This window comes from Calypte anna, chromosome W (assembly GCF_003957555.1).
Source record: "Calypte anna isolate BGI_N300 chromosome W, bCalAnn1_v1.p, whole genome shotgun sequence".
NCBI lineage: Eukaryota > Metazoa > Chordata > Aves > Apodiformes > Trochilidae > Calypte > Calypte anna.
Genome location: NC_044276.1, coordinates 2376016 through 2398419, shown reverse-complemented (window position 1 = coordinate 2398419; position 22404 = coordinate 2376016). Strand labels below are relative to the sequence as shown.

The window sequence follows — 22404 nt, the reverse complement described above, 5'->3', positions numbered from 1 at the left end:
GATCACGCCCTAAGCGTACACAGCGAGATGTAGCCAGGTGGTTAGGCACTGGACTAGGAGTATTAAATACAATAGACCAAGAAGTACTAATAAACAAATTAAGTGCCGTGACTTCCCATTTGGGAGAGCTCAAAGTGCCTTTAAGTTCATCCATGCTCACCCTAGCAGAAACACAGTCACTAGCAACTAAATTATTAACCCTGGTAGCTAACCACACCACCGAAGGCTTCCTAAAATTTGCAGATTACACAGGTAACGTGAGTAAAGAGATTGCACTTGCCATTCAGTGCACTCAAACACAGCAGTGGGTACAATCAGTAGCTGCAGGGATTCTCTGGGAAGGAACATCCGGGATACTACCCCAGGAGATAAAAGAAATTATAGAAAGAAACAGTTCTACAATGCAATTCAAGAAAGATCATCAGGCATGGTGGCAACTCGTAAATTTTACTTATAACTCACAGAGTGAGCAAATCGAAGCCTACGTGCTCACTATCAGTGCTGCCAAGGAGAAAATAATTTTTCCTGTCCTGACCTTAGGAACTGTGCACCAGAATGTTATAATTCGACCCATAGGCCATAATGTTTGGGCAAGTTTTGATTACTCCAGGAATAAGTGGTAATCAGTCAGTACAGAGGCCTCTATTCCTAAAGAACAACTAGGATATGTTTTTGCAAATGCAGTTATAGAAAATGAAGATTTGTGCTTAGATACTGAGGATAGTGTATGTACCTTTGAAATGTCTCCCCATAATAATAACCAATCACAAGTTTACTATGTAGGGAATGGCTGTGCATGTATTAGAACACTATGTATTAGTATTTTCGTTGATCATTGTCACGAAATAACAAACGGTGCTAATTTTTGTGTCTGCAACTTTACTAGAATTGTAGGATGTGATTTTGATTATTCTGCCCCAATAACCACTATGCAATTGATCGAGGTTGAATATACTTTACATCATGATATACCAAATCTGCAGATAGGCATGAATATTAATCTTTTTAGAGCGATGCTTATGCACCCAGATATAGAACAATTAGTTCATGAAGTAAATAGAACCACTCGGCGTATGCTTTGCCACGTAACACACGATTCATCTGGTATAAAAGAGGTATTGACAAAGGTAGAACAAGTAGGAAAACATCAATGGTGGGATGTCTTCAGAGGATACTCCCCTTCAGCCACACGAGTATTCCATTACCTTATACACCCTATAGTAGGCATAATAGTGGCAATACTCTTGTTATCACTTTTAAATTTGTGGCTGTATTACAAACTGAATAATGTAGCCAAAAGGATCCAAATAATGTGGACAATGATTCAAACCCACCGAAACCTCTCCTTGGAACTTGACGAAAGAATTCGTAAGTTCTATGGAAAGGGGGGAAATGAAACAAAGAAAAGACCCTGACAGAGTTAACTCCTGGCGGGATAAATTCCTGTAACTTTCCAATAAAGCAGTGTGAACATCTTCTGTCTCGTAAGTACAGATCTTGCTTTTAAAAAACCAAGACACTGCCAAGGCCAAATAGGCAGCGAGTTGATTAACTTCTGTAAAGTGTAGGTCTTGTTCTCAAAACAAAGCACTGCCAAGGCTAACTAGGCACTGGGGAAGTGCGAACACCTGCACGGAGACAGGATGAGGCTGCCACAACCAGCATATAAGGGTAAAATTATGGCAAGGGTCCAATTTCGTTCTGTAACAAGAGGATGAAGTCATCGAAAACAGGAGATATAAAGAGTTCAAGTTTTGAGAAAGATTTCGTACTTCATCCAAAGACCCCCCCCGACATCTCCGCCCAGACTCCGCCGAGACTCCGCCTGTCATGAATATTATAATTATATGTTGCAAACTTATGAATATGTATGTCACCTCCTCTGTAACTGCATAAATACCCTAACTCTTTTCCTCAGGGGCAGGAACTCTTTGTCCAGCGCGAGCTGGGAGTTCCCCTGGATCCGAAAATAAATGCCTTTGCTGTTTAAAGGCTCAAAACTCTGTCTGTGAACAGTTTTGCTTGGCCTTTTGGGCTTCACCATGTGCCAACTGTTTGTAGGAGAAGATCTTCAACCAGTAAGAAAGGCATGGAATCAGGCCTTAATTTACCACTATGTGGATGATATCCTAATTGCTCAAGAAAAAGACTTTACAGACTGTGACTTACAGTTCCTCAAGGAAACCTTGAGGAACACCGGGTTACAAATAGCACCAGAAAAAAATTCAGCTCACTCCTCCATGGTAATATCTCGGTTGGCTCATTTTGGACACTGTGATACGTCCGCAAAAAGTAACAATTGGGACTACCATCCGCACCCTACAGGATGCGGAGAAGTTACTAGGAGACCTTCAGTGAGTATGGTCTATAGTAGGACTTACCAACTCGGACATAGCTCCTTTGCACGCCTTACTGCAGGGCACAGATCCGGCGGCCCCTGTCTCTCTTGACAGGCAAAAATGTCACGCATTACAGCGTGTTTCAGAAAAGATTGCATCGCGTTGGGAGAGCAGATGAATGCTGCACGAGCCTCTCCACCTGCTTGTCTGTATCCAAGAAGACCATGTTTGTGCACTGCTCCTGCAGTGGCGAAAACAAAAAGGGGGAGAGGGTCCCATAGCCCTCCTGGAATGGATATTTCCCCCGTCTCAGCTGCGGAAGTCAATTTTGACTCGCTTGGAGCAAATAGGAGTTATTATTCGGAAGGGCTGAACGCACACACTTGCAGTAGCAGGCACAGAGCCAGACTTTATTCATTTGCCCATGCAGCAAGTTGACCTAGAATGGGCAATTCGGCATTCATTACCGCTGCAAATGTTTCTGCTTGAATAACCCGGCACACTGTCTACAGTATTGCCTAGCCAAAAGGAGTTGCAGTTCCTAACATCGCAAAAATGGAAGTCGTTGTGCTGGCATTCCGAACAACCGCTACAGAATGTGCAGACAGTTTTTATGGATGCAGGAAAGAAAGCACGCAAAGTGGCGGTGGTTTGGAAGGCAAATAAGACGGGACAATGGGATAGTCATGTGTTACCTGCAACGCCAGAAGATTCACTGCAAACATTATAACTTGCTGCTGTTTGTTGGGCCACAACTACATGGATGCATGAACCATTGAATATCATCACTGACTCACTGTATGTGGCTGGTGTAACAGAAAGAATCGAGGATGCCGTGTTGCACAGAGCATTGAACAAATGCTTAGGCCAGTTGTTTCAGCAGTTACAGAAGGCAATTAGGCAGCGCATGGCACCCTACTGTGTCATACACATTAGGAGCCATCAGCTAAACAAAAGAGTGGGAGAGGGCAAGAATTTGGCTGATCAATTAGTTGAAGTAGCCGATGTATTAACACCCGTGAATCAGTTTGAAATGGTGAGGATTGCACATGCTCAATTTAATCAGAATGCAAAAGGATTAACGCAACAGTTTATGGTGTCTTTTAATGATGCACAGGGAATAGTAAAAGCCTGTCCACAGTGTAGCCATCACGGTCCAGGGATTGGAATAGGAGTCAATCCCAGAGGGCAAAAGGCACTAGAAATGTGGCAAATGGATGTTACACATGTAAGTGAGTTTGGCAGACTAAAATATGTACATGTAACAGTTGATAGTGTTACAGTATATAGTAGAAATAAAATAATATTGGTTGTAAAATTTTAAAATGGACGAACTAAGAGTTAGAAGGGGCTCGGGTAGACTAAAACTCTGGGAATAAGTAACTAGTTAAGAGTGAGCTGACAAGAACAATGATCAAAGGAGAATAAGGAGTGTGTTGACCCCATCAGCAAAAACATTAATCAAAAGGAGAATAGTTAAGTAAACTGATACCATGTACCAAAGATCAAGATAAAATATTGTATCCAGGTGGTGGGCCAGGTGGTAATGACAGCTGAAACGGTAAACCGTGGATTTACAGTTTAAGAGATGACTATCTATTGTTATTTGTAAGATCTATGTGACTGTTTGTCTATTGTTATCTGCATGATCTATGTGACTGTTTGTGACTAAAATTTATGTAACTCTGTACGTGGCCTGTAATGAAAAAGAGTATAAAAGCTGAACCAAAAACGAGGGTCTTCGGAACCCTGACTTGGGACGCTAGTCCTCAGGCTTCCCGGGCCCTGAATAAAGCACCGCATAAACTGACTCTGTTGGTTTGTGTTTTGATTACGGGCAACAGTTTTCTGGCGACCCAGATGGGACTCCGGGGGTGGCTGGGGCGGTTCACGTGCTGATTCACTCCAAGCCGGCACCAGGTGATTCCTGGAGGAGCCATCAACCCGTGCCCGACCCCGCGCCCGACGGACGACCATGAGGTAAGCCCGAAGGTGCTTTATTCCCTATAGAAAGGTTAGTATTAGGATTGGTTGTTTGGAAGCCTAGGCGCTGGTCGTAAGACACAGCAAGTAGAAAGCTGTGCAGATCCAGCACTTGCCACTCGCGGCGACGAGTATAGGCAAGTTTGGTATTTGGTATTGGTAATCGGCCGTATATTGGTTTTGTATGTGTGTGTGTGTGAGTGCACGCCAGTCTAAAGTGTCAGCATGCTGCCGTTTAAAACTTTCAGAGCTCTGTCTTGTAATAACAATGATGTTCCTGAGGATTCGCATCTCGGTTGTCTGTTAAAACATTGGAAAGAGGGCAATTTTGGAAGGAATTGCCGAGGAAAACCTTGGTTGATTACTGTAATCATGTGTGGCCTGAATATGAAACGAGGGGAATGCAGTGGCCACGGAATGGTACAATAACTCCTGAAATATTAAGCCCTATGATGAGTTTCTTGCGGGAAACTGAGAAATGGGATGAAATTCAGTATTTGGATTTGTTTTAATATCTAAAAGAAAAAAACCTGACTGAAAAAAAAAAAAAAAAAAAAAAAAAAAAAAAAAAAAAAAAAAAAAAAAAAAAAAAAAAGCATGTGGATTGTTAGTATTAAAAACCATGAAAGTAGAATGTGATAAATGCCCTGGTTGTAAAGAGCGTAAGATACGATTCTCGGAGGAAGAGGAGGATGTGTCTTTGTTGGTCTCCCCGAGCGCGCCGCCGGTCCCACCTCCTGAGGCTCCCCCGGTAAATACGGCTAGGGTCCCTCTTCCTTCCTCATCCGAGGAGGGGATAGAGCAGGAGGATTGGGTTGATCAGCCGAGAACGCCGCTTGCGGAGCGGACTCAGAGAGGGAGGCTGGAGAAAGGAGGCGGTTTTTCGCAGCCTCAGTTGATGGCTCCGCTGCGAGAGGCAGTGGGAGCGGATGGAGGGAAGGCGATGATAAAGGTTCCTTTTTCACCGAATGATTTAATAATATGGAAACAATCGGCGGGGGCGTACAGGGAAAATCCTGAGAAAGTGGCTCGGGTTGTGAAAATGGTAATAAAAGCTCAGATTCCTGATTGGAATGATTTGCAGATGTTGCTGGACACTATTGTGGATTCTACAGAAAAGGAGAAAGGGCGCTGGCGGCGTCGGGGGGGGAGGCGCGGGCCTCTCTCCCGGCCACCCTGCACGGGCGGGCGGCTGTCTGTGTCGGGCAGAGCTTGTCCCGCTCGGGTCGCCAGGGTTGACGTCGGGGCCGGTGGGGCCCGGCGCGGCAGCCGGGGAGGTCCCTGAAGGAGAGGTGGTGCTGGATTGGGGAAAGGCTTCGGGGGTTTGGGAAACAGGGACCCCAGGTAAATCAAAAGCAGCAGTACCAGTAGTAGTGGAGTTAAAGGAAGGGGCCCAACCAGTAAGGGTACGGCAGTACCCCATTAGCCTAGAAGCTAGAAAAGGGATAGCCCCAATGATAACTCAATTTTTGGATTTAGGGATTCTGCAGGAGTGTGAATCTGAATTCAACACTCCTATCTTCCCGGTCAAAAAGCCTAATGGTAATTACAGGTTAGTGCAGGACTTAAGGGCAATTAACTTAATCACCAAAGATATACATCCCGTAGTGGCAAATCTGTACACATTGTTAACATCTGTTTCTGAGAAATTTCAATGGTTTACAGTAATTGATTTAAAAGATGCCTTCTTCTGCATACCCCTGGCACCTGAAAGCAGGAACATTTTTGCATTCGAATGGGAGAACCCCGACACGGGACGAAAGCACCAACTCACATGGACCAGGCTTCCCCAAGGATTTAAATCCTCGCCCACCATATTCGGTAACCAGCTGGCCAAGGAACTTGAGGAATGGAAGATTACCCAGGTAAAAGATTCGCCTTTTTCTTATGTGGTGTTGCAGTATGTGGATGATATTTTTCTGGGTACCACAGAACAGGGTCTCTGCCTCAAATTAACCATTGGACTATTGAATATGTTGGGACAGGCTGGATACTGGGTATCCAGAGAAAAGGCACAGCTGGTCAAACAAAAGGTCATCTATTTAGGATGTGAAATTTCGCAGGGAGTTCGTCGTTTGGGAGTAAATCGCATACAAGCCATATGTGCAATTCCAGTACCCCGCAATAATCAGGAACTAAGATCTTTTCTAGGAATGATCGGTTGGTGTCGACTGTGGATCCCCGACTTTGGGCTGACAGCCAAACCACTGTATGAGGTTGTGAAGGAACCGAGATTTAAGTGGGACCCACGGAAGATAAAGCATTTCGGGAGTTAAAACAGGCCCTCAAGGAAGCACCTGCCCTGGGCCTACCGGATCTAACCAAGGACTTTCAACTGTATGTACATGAAAGGCAAAAGTTAGCCTTGGGGGTGCTCCCTCAGAAACTGGGGTCTTGGAAAAGGCCGATTGGGTACTTTTCTAAACAATTGGACTCAGTAAGTGGGGGATGGCCAGGATGCCTAAGAGCAGTGGCAGCCACAGTGATCCTGATCCAAGAAGCACGCAAGCTAACATTGGGCAAGCACATGACAGTTTATGTACCTCACATGGTCATAACAGTATTGGAGCAAAAGGGGGGCCATTGGCTCTCATCAAGCAGGATGCTCCAATACCAGGCCCAATTGAGGGAACAGGATGATGTGGAGCTGAAAATAACAAATCACCTTAACCCAGCAGAATTCCTCAGGCCCACCCAGGAAGAAGGAGAGCTGGAACATGACTGTGTGGAGGTAATCGAACAGGTGTACGCCAGCCGGAAGGACCTGAAGGATGAGCCACTGCCGGACCCTGATTGGGAATTGTTCACGGACGGGTCCAGCTTTGTGGAAAAAGGTACCAGGTATGCAGGGTATGCAGTGGTTACCTTGCAGCAGATAGTGGAAGCAAAAGCATTGCCCCCGGGCACGTCAGCGCAGAAAGCAGAGATTTGGGCCCTGATAAGAGCCCTGGTATTGAGTCAAGGGAAGAAAGTTAACATATGGACTGATTCCAAATATGCATTTGGAGTAGTACATGTGCATGGGGCTCTGTGGAAGGAGCGGGGACTTCTTAATTCGCAGGGGTCGTCAATCAAACACAGGGAAGAGATAATCATGTTACTGGAAGCGATTTACAAACCATCGGCAGTTGCGGTGATGCACGTCAAAGGACATCGGAACAATCCAGGAAAAGAGTTCCAGGGAAATCGACAAGCGGACCAAGTGGCAAAGCAGATTGCCAGAGAGGTATGGACTCAATTAGCTTTGCTACCGGCTCGGGGCAACCCTGCAGCTGCATACATGGAAGACAAACCACATTACTCGCCAGAGGACGAGAAGCTGGCTCGGATGTTGCAGGCACGAAAGAACATCAAGGGTTGGTATGTGACCCCAACAGGACAGGTGATCCTGCCGGTAAGGATCATGAAGATAGTACTGGAAACAGAACACAATAAGTGTTACTGGGGTGTGGAGGCAATGGTAAAATTTTTGAAAAATGAAATATTCTCAAACCAGATGTTAACATTGGCAAAAAGAGTAAATGCGATGTGTCCGGTGTGTATCAAAAACAACCCAGTGGTAAGAAGGCAGGTACAAATGGGTAAGTTACAGGTAGGTCCCCAACCAGGAGATTATTGGCAAATAGACTTTTCTGAGTTACCAAAAGCCCAAGCATACAAACATCTATTGGTGTATGTGTGCACATTCTCGGGATGGCCAGAAGCTTTCCCTTGCAGGAGCAATCAGACAAAGGAAGTGGTAAAAACACTCTTGAAAGAAATCATCCCTAGATTTGGGGTGCCGTTGGGGCTATCATCTGATAGGCGTCCTCATTTCACTGCAGGGATCGTGCAGGAGATTTCTGTAATACTAGGAATAACTTGGAATCTGCACACGCCCTGGAGACCCCAATCAAGTGGTAAGGTAGAGCAGATGAATCAAACATTGAAAAACCAAATTAAGAAAATTTGCCAAGAAGCAAAAATCCAGTGGCCGCAGGCATTGCCTTTAGCTCTGTTAAGAGTTAGGATTAAACCAAGGGAAAGGATAGGGGTAAGTCCGTACGAAATTTTGTACGGCAAACCCTACCATGCTACTACTTATCAGGGGGATCCTCATCTGGTAGGGGATCAGGTGATATTAAATTATGTATTGTCTCTGAATAAGACCCTTACAGCACTTAGAGGAGCGTTGCAGTGGAACCGACCGTTACCCCTGGAAAATCCGGTCCACGACATCCTTCCAGGAGACCAAGTCTACATCAGGAACTGGTCAGTGGAACCACTGAAGGAGACATGGGACGGTCCTCACCAGGTGGTCATGACCACCTACATGGCCGTCAAGGTCGACGGAATCGACAACTGGATTCACTACACCAGGGTCAAGAAGGTCCCCACGCAATGGTCGGTAGAGCCTTTGTCTCCAACAAGGATGGTGTTCAGAAGCAAGTCATGAGGACATTGATCTTTTGTAGCCTAATCATGACCGTGGAAACGGTAGTAAAGATCAATGTACCTGAACCTTATCTGACAGTAGAGGAGGGATCCGAAGTTAATTTGACTTGTTGGTTTACTGATGATCAAGGAGCTGGATCCGCTGAAGTAAAAACAGGATGCAAATTGGTGACAGGAGGTAAAGTGATCATAAGAGGAGTACAAACAGTTTGGGATAGGCAACACCAGACAGGAATAACCATTTTGCAGATACCTAGAGTGACCAAGGAAGATGAAGGGGAATATACCTGTATAGTATTAATTCGAGAAAGCTTTGGATATGGAGATCTGAAAGTGAGAATTAGACCCAAAACAAAACAAGAAGGGAGGATAACTAGGCAAGCAGTTACCAATGAAAGCAAACAACCGGTTAGTGATGAAAATTTAGCAAGGAATAAGGGTCAAGAAAATTTAGTAATTGGATTGATTAGGGATTTTGGCCTCATGCAAAATGTCACAGAAATTACAGCCTGTTTGCCTTTACCCCAAGCAGCAGGTGAACCGATACCATGGGGAATAATACCAGTGACTGGGATGTCAGAATCTTTGAAAAATGTTTCTTGGACATGCCAACTAGTCCCAAAGATGGTGATGGTACAGAAAGATTTGTGTCAGACAATTAAGGCGATGCCGGAAAAGGAATGTAAAGGAAAACCCAACTATTATGGATGGATACAAAACACTAGGAAATGCTTGATCAGTCTCCCCGCAAACGAACCATGCGAAAAACGTATTATAACAACCAAATCCACACGGAATGAGATGGATTGTCAAAACATTACTCAAAAAGTTGATACTTGGAAAGATTAGACGACAGTATGGGGACCTAGTATTTTGGAACACTATACATATTTGAGGAAAGTACAATGGTGTATACAGTGGTTAGGGAATAGGGATCATTCTTATCGAGAAACCTTAGTCACATCTACTTCCACTTCTCTTAGACAATTACGAACCCAAAGAGAAGAATGGAATTGCACGGAAATATTTACATGTGACACCCCAGAAGAACGAATAGGGTTGGTCCCAGTGAAAATGGCATTAAAATGGGGATGTGAATGTAGAGGATACCATCATACCATTAGTGCGGTACAAGGAAATCTTGCTATAAATTGTAAAGTTATGACCGTTCATAGTCCTGGAAATTTAGTATGGGTATTGGGACATGGACAATGGACATCACATTTACCCTTGGATGGATTGGCCACACAAATTACCTTAGGGGTATTTACTTTATGTCCATATTGGAAACAGGCAAAATTGACACAGAAAGAGAAGGGTAAGAGAGAGAAAAGGGGTATAAATGAAGACTTGGAAATAATAGGGTTAGATGAGAAAGATGAGTGGCACGAACCCTCTTCTGGAGTTAAATTTGGATGGGTATTAGAATCATTATTCGCACCCATCTCAACTTATAGAAATCGGGAAATGCTGTACAAATTATTAGGACAAACTGAACGGTTAGCTGCAGTAACTAAGAAAGGATTTAAGGATTTAAACCTGCAACTTCAGGCTACCACAAGAATGACCATACAAAGCAGGATGGCCTTAGATATGATGTTGCTAAAAGAGCATGGTGTTTGTGGGTATCTGAATAATAAAAATGAACATTGTTGTGTGCATATCCCAAACGTTACCCAGGAAGTAGAGAAAGATATTAGCCAATTGGAACAAATTGAGGACAAGGTCCACGATGTTCAAAAAGAGGCAGAATACAATTGGGTTGGAGCAGTATTCAGCTCCCTAGGGATCCAGGTCTCTGGTTGGATATCATCAATTATACAATATGGAATTATGATAATTATCATTGTTGTGATTGCTTTAGTAATGTACAAGGGTTTATTGGGAATGATTATTAAAGAAACTCAACATACACGAAGGGTCATGAAGGCTATGACCCGGAAGGAGGTAATATCTCCAGAAGAAGGGACGCCTCCACCTGCTTATCAAGAGGCTTAAAGGTTGAGCATCCTTGCGAAGGAATAATCGAAGGATGCTCAAAAGGGGGGAATTGTTACAGTTTATAGTAGAAATAAAATAATATTGGTTGTAAAATTTTAAAATGGACGAACTAAGAGTTAGAAGGGGCTCGGGTAGACTAAAACTCTGGGAATAAGTAACTAGTTAAGAGTGAGCTGACAAGAACAATGATCAAAGGAGAATAAGGAGTGTGTTGACCCCATCAGCAAAAACATTAATCAAAAGGAGAATAGTTAAGTAAACTGATACCATGTACCAAAGATCAAGATAAAATATTGTATCCAGGTGGTGGGCCAGGTGGTAATGACAGCTGAAACGGTAAACCGTGGATTTACAGTTTAAGAGATGACTATCTATTGTTATTTGTAAGATCTATGTGACTGTTTGTCTATTGTTATCTGCATGATCTATGTGACTGTTTGTTACTAAAATTTATGTAACTCTGTACGTGGCCTGTAATGAAAAAGAGTATAAAAGCTGAACCAAAAACGAGGGTCTTCGGAACCCTGACTTGGGACGCTAGTCCTCAGGCTTCCCGGGCCCTGAATAAAGCACCGCATAAACTGACTCTGTTGGTTTGTGTTTTGATTACGGGCAACAATAGTTTTCCAAAGTTTGTGTGGGCAAATTCACAAACAGGAGAGAAAGTGTTGCATGCAAAGCGCCATCTCACTTAGTGCTTTGCGGTAATGAGGATACCTGAGGTGATGAAAACTGATAATGGCCCTGCATATGCCAGTGAGAGGATATGAAAGTTTATGCAACAATGGAATATGAAGCACATTAGGGGAGTTCGAAATTCACCAACAGGGCAGGCAATAGTGGAGCGTACAAACCATACCTTAAAAGAGTATCTTAGAAAATTTATAGAGGTGTCAGACATTGTGGAACGGTTGAATAAGGCGTTGTTTGTGTTAAACTACCTGTGTGTTTTTGGAAACGAAGAAGTGCCTCCGGTTATCTTGCATAACAATGCATTGTCTTCACAACAAGTAGTAAAAACAGAAATGTGGGAACATTATAGAGACCCAAAAGATGGTTTGTGGAAAGGTCCTGCACAAGTTCAATTTAATGGCAGAGGATATATGTGTTTATCTACCCCTACAGGGCCACTGCGGGTACCCAGCAGGTGGATCAAAGCTGCCACAGCACCGTTGACCAACACCAGCCATGAACCGGTGGGCCCTGATTTGGAAACGAATATGGCTGATAATGGTATGGCCGGACCTTAGCCGGGCCCATCCAGCTGCCAACCTTTTAGAGCAACAGATTATATGGGTAACTATAGCTAATGAAACAGGAGAGCAGGACCTTTTGGTCGGGTCTTGTGACGGCGGCAGAATTGCTGTGGAGAGTGAGAACTGCTCCTGGTACATAGAGCACCCCCACTCCTGCCTCTGCAGCTGCTTCTCGACCCCCCCCCCTGCCCCTTCCCCCCCTGCTTCTCATGCAAGGGCATAACTCAGATAAGGCCAGTAAGCATTGTCAGTGTATCTGCTACAGCTGCAGCTGCTGTCTCTACCCCCACAGACACTGCTGCTGCTCAGAAAATGAGCCCTGCTGCAGACACCAAAGCAGAGAAAAAAAAAAAAGAAAAAGAAAAAGATAAAGGGGGGGGGGGGTGAGTGCCTTTGCTATTTAAAGGCTTGGAATTCTGTCTCTGAACAACTTTATTAGGCCTTTTTGGGACTCAATTTGGCGACCATGGAGGAAACCAGGACTCCACTGTGCCATGACCCGGGAGGGGTCTGGAGACGCTTTTGGGGCCCCCCGACGAATTTTTGTCGGAAAAGCCTCCTCTACCCCCTTGGCTCTACACGCCAGTGGACACCAGCCCTTCCTCATACTAAAAAGGTATTTAAGTCCTTCCACTGCAGTGTGAAATGTGCTTTTAGTATTGTATTGTACTGATATTGTATTGTATTGATAACAGGCTTTTGTTAATGTTGTAATTCATCTGATCGTTTATATGTTGATTTTGGGATCCCTCGTCTATATGTTGATTGTTGATTGTGCTATTCTGCTGCACTGCTAAGCAGATGAACTTAACTTCTGGTATTTTAAAACAGATGCTAAAAGATGTTGATAGTGTCAGAGATGCAATTTTACAATATCGTGCTGTCACTGACTTTTTATTGTTAACTGATGCATATACTGGGTTAAATGAATGGTTAAATTCCTTAAGGTGTCACGGTTTAACACTGGCCCGGCAATTAAACCGAATAACAGACGCTCTCTATGAATCTCTCTCTCCTTGATAAAGAAAGGAGAGAGAATAAGGGAGAGAGACTTATGGGTTGGAAACTAAACTACACAACTTTAATGAACAGTAATGATAAATAGGAAAAATTACTAAATATATACAAATATACAGGAAAATGGAAACCACATTCCTCCCTCCTTTCCCCCAATAACTCTCACGTCACCACCGAGGCTGTAGGGCAGCCCTGGGAAAGTCCAGGCTGGACTCCTGGAGTCGGCAGCAGTCGGGAACCGGAGGCAGGAACACACAGATATGGGCTGGCACGGATCAGGACCACAGGCAGACGAACGGACAGGATCCTTCCAGGATGCCGGGTGAAGGAAGGGAGGAAGGGAAATCAGGAAATCCAGAAGTCTGGAAATCTGGAAATCCGGAAAAGATCTGGCTCGGCCCTCGTGATGCCTCAAATTTATACTGAGTGTGACATATATGGGATGGAATACTCTGTTTGGTCAATTCTGGCATCTATCTTGTCTGTTCCTCCCCAAAGGAGGGTTCAGGTGGGACCTCTTTACTCCTTCTGGAGGGTAAAATGTTTTCCTCAGAGCTGAGCAGTGTCCTTGGCTCTGCATACCAGTCTCTAGCAGTAACTATAAACATCAAGTGTTATCAATCCTAGAAACACACACTGTCTGAGAAACTTGCTGTTAATTTCAGGAAGTGCAACCACCCACAAGAGACTTAGCTAAAAGCAAAAGTACAAAACAGAAAATCACCTTTATCCTGGCCCAAACCAGGACATAAGGATATGGGGATAGCTTAGAGATTTAATTAGACAAGGTTTATCAATTATATTTGTTATTATTGTTTTTGATTATTAGTATATTATTATTGCTTTTGTATTATTAGTATGTTGTTTATGGCAATGTATCATTAGCATGTTATCTCGCGCGATGAAGCAAGTCTGGATTGCTCAAAATAAAAAAAAGGGGGAATTGTTGGGAGTTTTTTGGAAGAAAACGGACATGTGAACAATCCTGACTAATTAGCTTCAGCCAGAGTGAGCTAAGGGCCTTGAGGCTCAGCTGCAAGGTTATTAAAAGATCAGCTACGTGCAAAAGATAAGGGAGTTGGCAGCAGCAAAGAAGAATAACAGGATGGGAAGGCATCGCATAGACAGCACATAAACAGTTGTATTTAACCAGTTCTGATCCCCTGAGAAGAAGAAAGTTACGGGAGATAAAAAGTTGCAAACAGGATGCCTGCGATCAACAAAGCAGGACAAGGACGATAAGCAGTACCTTATTGCAACGTGACAACAGGTGTGTGAACAGCAACACACAGATAATCAACATAAGCCACGAAGACGCCAAGACCATATAAATGTAATGCTTTGCTTAATAAAATTGAGCTTAGTTGCTAACTCATATTGAGTTGTCTCTTTGCTCCGCAAGCCCGCCTCCACAGAAGGGATCTCTAGAGATCATATTGTCCAACCCCTCTGCCAAAGCAGGATCACCTAGGACAGGCCACACAGGAACACACCCACACCCACAACCACACAGTCAAGACGTTTCTCCTCATGTTGAGGTGGATCTTTCTATGTTGTAGCTAAAACCAATAATTCCACTGAATAGAGATTAGCCCCTTGCTTTAAATTCACCCCTCTGATATTTATAGACATTCAAAAGATTCCCTCCTCATCCTTCTTTTCACAAAGCTAAAAAGCTCCAACTCTCTCAGTCATTCTTCATATGAGAGATGTTCAAGTCTCTTAATAATCTGAGCTCTCCCTGGGACTGTCCCCAGTAGATCCCTCTCTGTCTTGAACAACTGGATCGAGTATTCCAGCTGTGGTCTCACTAGGTCAGAGTAGAGTGGAAGGAAAACCTTCCTAGATCTTCTGGACACACTTTTCCTTATACACCTGACTCTGTTCATGGGCTGTGCTGGTCAAGCTGGGAGGCAGACCCAGCTGATGGTGCTCACTGCCACTGATCACCACCCACATAAGCTCTTGTGTGCCCATGGAGGGTGCTCAGAGGTGCGCGTCCTGATTCCAGTGCCATGGGCTGTCTTTATTGTAGAACATTCACCATCCCTGAGGGCTCTGGACACCAAAGAAGTGACAAAAGAACCAGACCAAAGTCCCCAAACCCCCACCCCTGAGACCATGATGGCATCACAGGGAGCCCACAGAGAAAGCAGCACAGCAACAATCTCTGCAGAGTCGACTCCTTGGGCAGCTTCTTGAGAGCAAGTGTGGAAGAAGAGCTGAGCTGAGGAGAACCCCTGTGATGATGGAAGGGCTGTTCTGGAGGCCAGCTCTGTCCCAGCAGTGCCCATGCCCTGTCCCTGCCTGTGGGCACAGGACTGTCACACCTCAGGGCTGTGACCAAGCTGCCAAAGCACTCAGGCCTTACCCAAGGGTGCAGAAGGAGACTGTGGAGGTGGAAAGTGGACAGCTTGGAAAAGATCAAGTGCTGGTGCTCCCAGGCAGTGCCCTTGTGCCAGGACACTTTCCCCTCCAGTTCTGCACACAGGCACTGCCCGGCAGCTCCAGAGAGGGTCTCAAAGGAAGGGTCTCAGGAAAACAAGTCACTGGAAGGTTCTTTATTCTGCTTAGATACACAGAGAGAGAGCACAGTTCCTGACTGACACACCTCTCAAGGTAAAAACAATTAAATACAGAGGCACATAAAAGAAAGGGCACATTGCTCTTTGGGCAATAATCTGAAAGGGAAAAGAGTAAAATCTAAACAAAATACTCCACATCTACAACCAAACAAAATAAAAAAACCCCTGAAGACTAGTTGATTTTTTAATGAGCTATGTGAAGAGAGAATTGTAGATTAAATTAATCATTTTAATCCTTTTGAAAAATCACCAGACATCACTTTTTCAGGGCATTCTTGAGCTCCGGGTTCCTCATGCTGTAGATGAGGGGGGTTCACTGCTGGAGGAACCACCGAGTACAGAAATGACAGCACCTGGTCCAGGGATGGGGAACAGATGGAGGGGGGCTTCAGGTAGGTAAAGATGGCTGTGCTGATGAACATGGAGAGCACGGCCAGGTGAGGGAGGCACATGGAAAAGGCTTTGTGCCTTCCCTGCTCAGAGGGGATCCTCAGCACAGCCCTGAAGATCTCCACATATGAGCACACTGCAAATAGAAAACATGCTAAAAAGAAAAAAGAACTCACTACAAGAATCCTCAGTTCCCTGAGGAAGGAGTGTGAGCAGGAGAGCTTGAGGATCTGGGGGATTTCACAGAAGAACTGGTCCAGGGCATTGCCCTGGCAGAGGGGCAGGGAAAATGCATTGGCTGTGTGCAGAAGAGCAGTGAGAAACCCAGTGCCCCAGGCACTCTAAAAAAGGGGCTTTATGTGAATGGTGAGTAAAGGGAGCAATCCTAGAGGGGACATTTTTCATATTACATAATTGGTGATGCAAAGCCTTCTCAGCTACACTTCTCCCTGCGTAAAGGAAATCTCAAAACTTAAAAGGTGCTTGGTTTGTGTGTAGAGAGACATTGTCAACCAGGTGCCTCGAATTGCCAGTGAGTGGGTGTGAGTCCACCTATGCCTGATTAGGACAGGCCCCTATTGGGCATGAGCAAGGCCAGGGGGCCAATAAAGGTGGAATACACACCCACAGAGAAGACCTCAGCTCACTCTGGTGCGAGGCATGGAGAGGCCAGCAGCTCGTTCGAGCCTCTGGAGCAAGAAAGGCTCTTCCTGCTACACTTCTACCCTGGAAGCGCTGTGTGGTGGCTGGAGTCCTGGAAGAGACCAGCAGCTCGTCGAGCTTCAGGAGCAAGAATGGCTCCTCCCGCTACATTTGTGTTTTTGTTTTTTTTTTTAAAGCTCTTTCCATCTTCTCTGGGAAGTGTTCTTGTGTATCAGAAACCCTCAGCATTGCTGCAGCACTCAGGCAGAACAGAGTGAGCAAAGAGCATTGCCTGCAGCTGCATGCAGAGAAGGGGGAGCTGGGCTCTGTCTCTGTCTCTCCCTGCTGAGAGCAGAGGGACCCAGCTCAGAGCACTCAAGTGTCTGACCCTTTCTCAAGGTCTCAGCATCCCGCTTTTAGCCCAGGACACACGAGGCTCATTTTGTCCCCTGGAAGGCAGCTCACAGCTTGGACAGACACCCCAAGGAGACAGCCCAGGGATGGAATGAGGGCATCTGATGAAGGGAGGTCAGCTCCCTGCCCAGCCTCACTCAGACTGCACTGCCCAGAGCTTCCCAGGGCAGAGCACAGCTGGACACCTCCTTTCCTTGATACTATCTGCGTGGGAAGAGCCACAAGAGCTGTGCCTGCAGCTGAAACTCCCGGTCCCAGCCTGACATCAACAGCAAGAGCAGCTGAGGGGGGCATGGAGAGAGGCAGAGGGGCACTCAGGAAAGCCTTTCCCTCTCTCAGCCCTGCACAACCCCTCCCAGATGTTGATAATGTCTGGCAAGCACCTCCAGCCCCTGGGCAGGGGGAGGTGGGAACATGGCAGCACAGATATTTAGCTTGGCATATTTAAATATACCCCAGGACCTGGAGATAAGAGGCTGTTAATTCACTGCTTTCAGGTGTAAACTCAGGGGGACAATGACCAACCCAGTGGTTACTACCCTGAACGTTCTTTGTTCTTTCTTATCCTTCACTTCCATTTAAGGCTAAGATTGTTTCTAATCCTGGGCAGATTTCATTCTAAAATATATTTTTTCTGTTCAGAGCTCCTCGAGTTTTGGGAGGCTGCAGACTCAACTAAACAAGAGCAAGGGAGATCAGAAGTGTTGTGCTGGGTTCTCTCCTGCTCCAGAATGAGCGATACATGTGACCATGGGCTAAAATCCAGGGCAGATGCTCTGACCTGGCCAACCCCAGTGTTCCACAGTATGATCACCAACAGTCTCCCTATATGGCGTAAATGACTTTCAGGGTCCCTTCAAAACCAAATCATTCTATGGTTGAAGTTTGGGGGCATAGCTTGTCTTCTTCCATGGCTGCCTTTCCCAGTGGGTCCCATCCTACTGTAAAAATGACCGAGACTCAATATTCTGTTAATGGTTTAATTTAATTAATAAAACTGAAAATGCAATGAGCAAAACAGCACTGGGTGCATGGGGAGTCTCTGCTGCACTCACAAGCACAAATCTAAAACTGTAGGATTACCTTTTTTTGATTACAATTCTATAAATATTCAAAAGGAGGTGGGTTTACATACATATTCATAGGGATTACAACATGTCATTATAATATTCATGATAGGTGGAGTCTGGGAAGAGTGTAGGCAGAGTCCTCTTTTGGGGAGATATCTGGGGGTCGTCAGGGGGTCTTTGGATGAAGTAAGAAGTCATCCTCAAGCTTGAATTTTTTTACCTTTCTTGATTTTGCTGACTTCATTATATTGTTACAGGGCAATATCAGACCCTAGCTAAAACTTCCCCCTTATCTGTTGGCTGTGACATCTTTATGTTCTCCTTTTGCAGATATTCACATTCTCTTGATGCCTAGTTGACCTTGGCAGTGCCTTGTTTTAAGAACAAGACATATTCCTAATTATCTTTGAGACAGAAGTTAGTCTCGTTAGGGCCTTGTTTTGTTCACACTGAAACAGTGGAAAATTACATGTCTCAACTGCTTTGTCTAGCCCCATATTCACTTCTTTATCAGTTTAACTCTAAATTTCACTGGTTAGGAATACAAATTCACTAATTTATATTGTAACCATTTATTATAGTACCATGGCTCCAGTGGGAAGGCGATGGTCACGTTATGCAGAGGAGGAGGCACTAGGTGTGGGAACGTTGCCTGGTAGGATGGGACCCACTAGGGAAGGGAGCCATGGAAGAAGCCAAGTGGTATCCACACACTTCAGTCATAGAATGGTTTGGGTCAGAAGTTGACCTCTAAAGGTCATCTAGTCCAACTTCTTGCTCTACTGGGAGACTGTTGGTGGTCATACTGTGGAACACTGGGGGTGGCCAGGTCGGAGCAGCTGCCCTGGACTTTATATCATAGTGTCATGGATCCCTCATTCCAGAGCTGTGGAGAACCCAACACAGCACTTCGACTCTCCCTTGCTCTTGTTTAGTTGGAGTCTGCAGCCTCCCAAAACTCGAGGTTCTGTGAAGAGAAAAATTATTTTAGAATGAATTCTCTTCAAAGAACAGAAACAATATGAGTTTGAAATGGAAATGAAGGAAGAACCTTCAGGGCAGTACCCACTGGGTTGGTCATTGTCCCCCTGAGTTTACACCTGAAAGCAGTGAATTAACAGCCTCTTATCTCCAGGGCTACAAGCTTTGTGTTGAGGTTGGGTCATCACCACCCAGCTGTGATGTGTCCCCTCCCCCGCCCATGCCACAAAACTGGTGTCCCCAACCCCCTAGGACACAACCCTGGCATCCCCCCCCGGATAAAAACACTTCAAAAATACAAAATATGTCTCTTGAAACAATTTTTTTGTCTTCCTGCTCTTTTTGCAACATGCTGTCAATTAACATATCTTTATCTCACCATATGCCTGACATACACCTAAAAGATAAGAATGCTTATCAGGTCGCCTCCTGGTGCATGGTGGAGACAAAGACAATGAAATTAGCAGGATGCAAAAAGACTGAAAGATACGGATGACTTATCTCCGGGAAGTCTGTGTGTATCAGTGACTTATGCAAAAAAGAGACCCCTCTTTTTTTCCTGTATAAAAAAACCCCAGGAGAAAAGGAGAAGTCGCAGTTTTTCCTCTAGACCCCCCCTTCTCTCGGCACTTCAGTTTCCAGCTACGGGGCAGACACAGCAGAGGATCGGAAAAGTGGAGAACACAGATCAGCAGGAGCGGCTCCAGCCAGAGGCTAAAGCCAGTGCACGGTGATAACATCTTAATTACTCCCTCGTCTCTTTTCTTTTCTTAAGGACTCTTCTCTCCAAAGTAGCTAATTTTGTAAATTCTCTCCCCTTAATGGTGGCATTATTGTTTCTTTTTCCCTAAAAGAGCTCACTGCCAGCAGGGCGAGGCTTTGAGGAGTCTTGAACCCGCGGCCCCAGAGCATTGCTTGGGTTGTGTCGTTACGTGCTTAGCTGGCTGCACCACTCAAGCCTCACCCTTCTGGCGATGACCTCTAGTGGAGCAATAAAGGTAGTGTAGTGCTTAAAGCAGCACTTAAAGCCAAGCATGCCAAGACTGTGAGTTCCAGTGTGAGCTGAGCTTGTGTCTTAGGCCTTACCTTTTATTGGCCCCCTGGTCCTGCTCATGCGCAGTGGGGGCCCACCCTAATTAGGCACAGGTGGGCTTGACACAAGCTCATGCTCACTCCCTGGCAATTAGTGGCACCTGTTTCCCTCATTTCACTACAGACAAGTGCCAGTGTCTGCCCCTGCAGGGGACTTACCCAGGCCATGGCACAGGCTGGGGCTTCCTGGCTGGGAGCAGCCCCGTGGGAAAGGTCTTGGTGGGCACTTGTCATGACCCAGGGAGACACAGCTCGCACCCCCTTGCTTTCTTAACTCCTTCTCAGAGAGGAGCCAAGGTGTTGCTGGATCCAACCTTAGTGCCAGACCTGGCCCTGGTGGGGAGAGGGACTGAAACCATACGGTCCCAGAAAATTCTCGACAGATCCTCTGACACCACTGACTGGTACAGAGTAATATGACTGAGGGTCACATTATCACTTAGAGGAGCAATTCTTTCCCTAGAAAGAAACAAAACAGGCGTAACAAAATCAGACCAAGAAACAACGATAAGAGGAATGTTCTGGGGCATTCCTAAATCCTCAGCCTAGAGCAAGACTGAGTAGAGGGATAGGATCAGAAGCATCCATCCAAAACTCTGAGTCACACACTCTTCTCAAACCACATCACCCTTAAGTCAGTCCTTGTCTTTTTACCCATCCCAGCAAAAATTCAGACTGTACGTTGGGGAAGTTGCCACAAAGGTGGTATGGGCAGTCCTTTTGGAGTGATCATGAGAAATACAAGTCTGTTTTGTTTTCTGTTTTTATTTTCAAGGCAAAGCCACTGAGAGCAGAGAGACACCAGACAAGATCTGGAAATGCTGAGATTTAGGTGAGAAATGAGGAAGGGTGACAACAGCCTGAAGAGAAATTATGAACAGTGTAGGACAGCCTGCAGGAGAGGTGGCCAAGGGCTCTGTCAAGTCTGAAAGGCTCAAGAGGACTGAGGACTTTGTCACCTTGGCCATCGGAGTTGCCTTGACCATCAAGGTCTACCTGGAACAATTTTATTTTGACTATGTGCCTTGCCCCTGCAATGGTAAGCCAGGAGTGTTCAGAGAACCTTCCTACACTTGTCCTTGGTCACCCTTACACCCCAGTACCACAGGAAGAGAGCTGAGCCCTGTGTGAGGGACAGGATCTGCCTTCCCAGGGCCTGCGGTCAAGGCTTGACCTTTCTGCTGCATCCAACAAACCAAAGGGATTTCTCAGCATTACAGCCACCAGCACAGGGCCTTTGCCTCCTGCAGTCATGGCTTCTGTCAAGGAGTCCTTGATAATAGCAGAGTCCTCGGCAACCAAGGCTGGTGAGAGGAAACTTCATATTGAGTCTCTCAGGATCTGCCTTCCCAGAACCGAAAAGATGGACACAAACCCAAGGACAGAGTTGGCTAAGGAGGCAATCAGAGTGCTGAAATGTTTGTGAGCTTTGACTGCCTGAAGCTGAGAGCAGCAGCATAGCTGAGAAGAATGAGAATAAGAAAAGGGAGGTATTTAAAATTTTAATCTTTTTTACTTACATTAATATGTAATTCTATTTTACATCAGTCATTAAACTTTTTTTGTCTCAATCCCTTTTTCCACCCTACTGCTGGGGGAAAGCTGAGTGAGTGGCTGTGTGGTGCTCAGTGTCTGGCTGTGGTTCAACCACAACAGTCTTTATTTGGGCCCAACATGGGGCACAAAGGGCTGAGATAATGACAGATCTCATATGAGCGTGTTAAAACAAATTAGTTCTAATTATTCTCTGTATGGGTTTAACAGTAACTGGTCACCATGTTGGTTGTTTTGGTGTCAGAGCTGTTCCTAGAGCTGTGGGATATCACACCTTCCTTGCTCCTTGTTCTGTCTTTCAGCTCTGGAGCCTGCTCAAGGGCATTATTGGGCTGTGCTGTGTGACACTGATGGTGACACTGACCTGGGACCTGCAGCCAGCATGACCATCTCCTCTGTACTACGAGTGCCATCTCCTGCAGACTGCTAATAATTACAGTTCTCACCATTTCTAGTATGAGAAACCAGTGCAGGAGACATCCACATACTTCCTGTTCATTTTCCTGGACATTATTTAAAATTACAGTTTTCCTTTTTTCTTCTTTGGAGGGGACATCATTCCTCATCTTCTCATTCTCCCTATCGCTAATTACAATAGTTGAAGTTTTGAAAATTTTTCTATCTTTGGGATGCCAAAATGTTTATG

At 45.3% G+C, this 22404-nt stretch overlaps 1 protein-coding gene across 1 annotated transcript in view; it reads left to right on the top strand.

Moving 5' to 3' along the window:
- The first annotated feature begins 7458 nt into the window (after positions 1 to 7458).
- The window catches only part of LOC115600043 (olfactory receptor 10A7-like), a 28402-nt gene continuing 13456 nt past the window's right edge, over positions 7459 to 22404 (top strand). Inside the window, 1 exon segment of the mRNA XM_030468278.1 lies at positions 7459 to 7678. Within this exon segment, the coding sequence (XP_030324138.1) occupies positions 7459 to 7678 (220 nt within the window).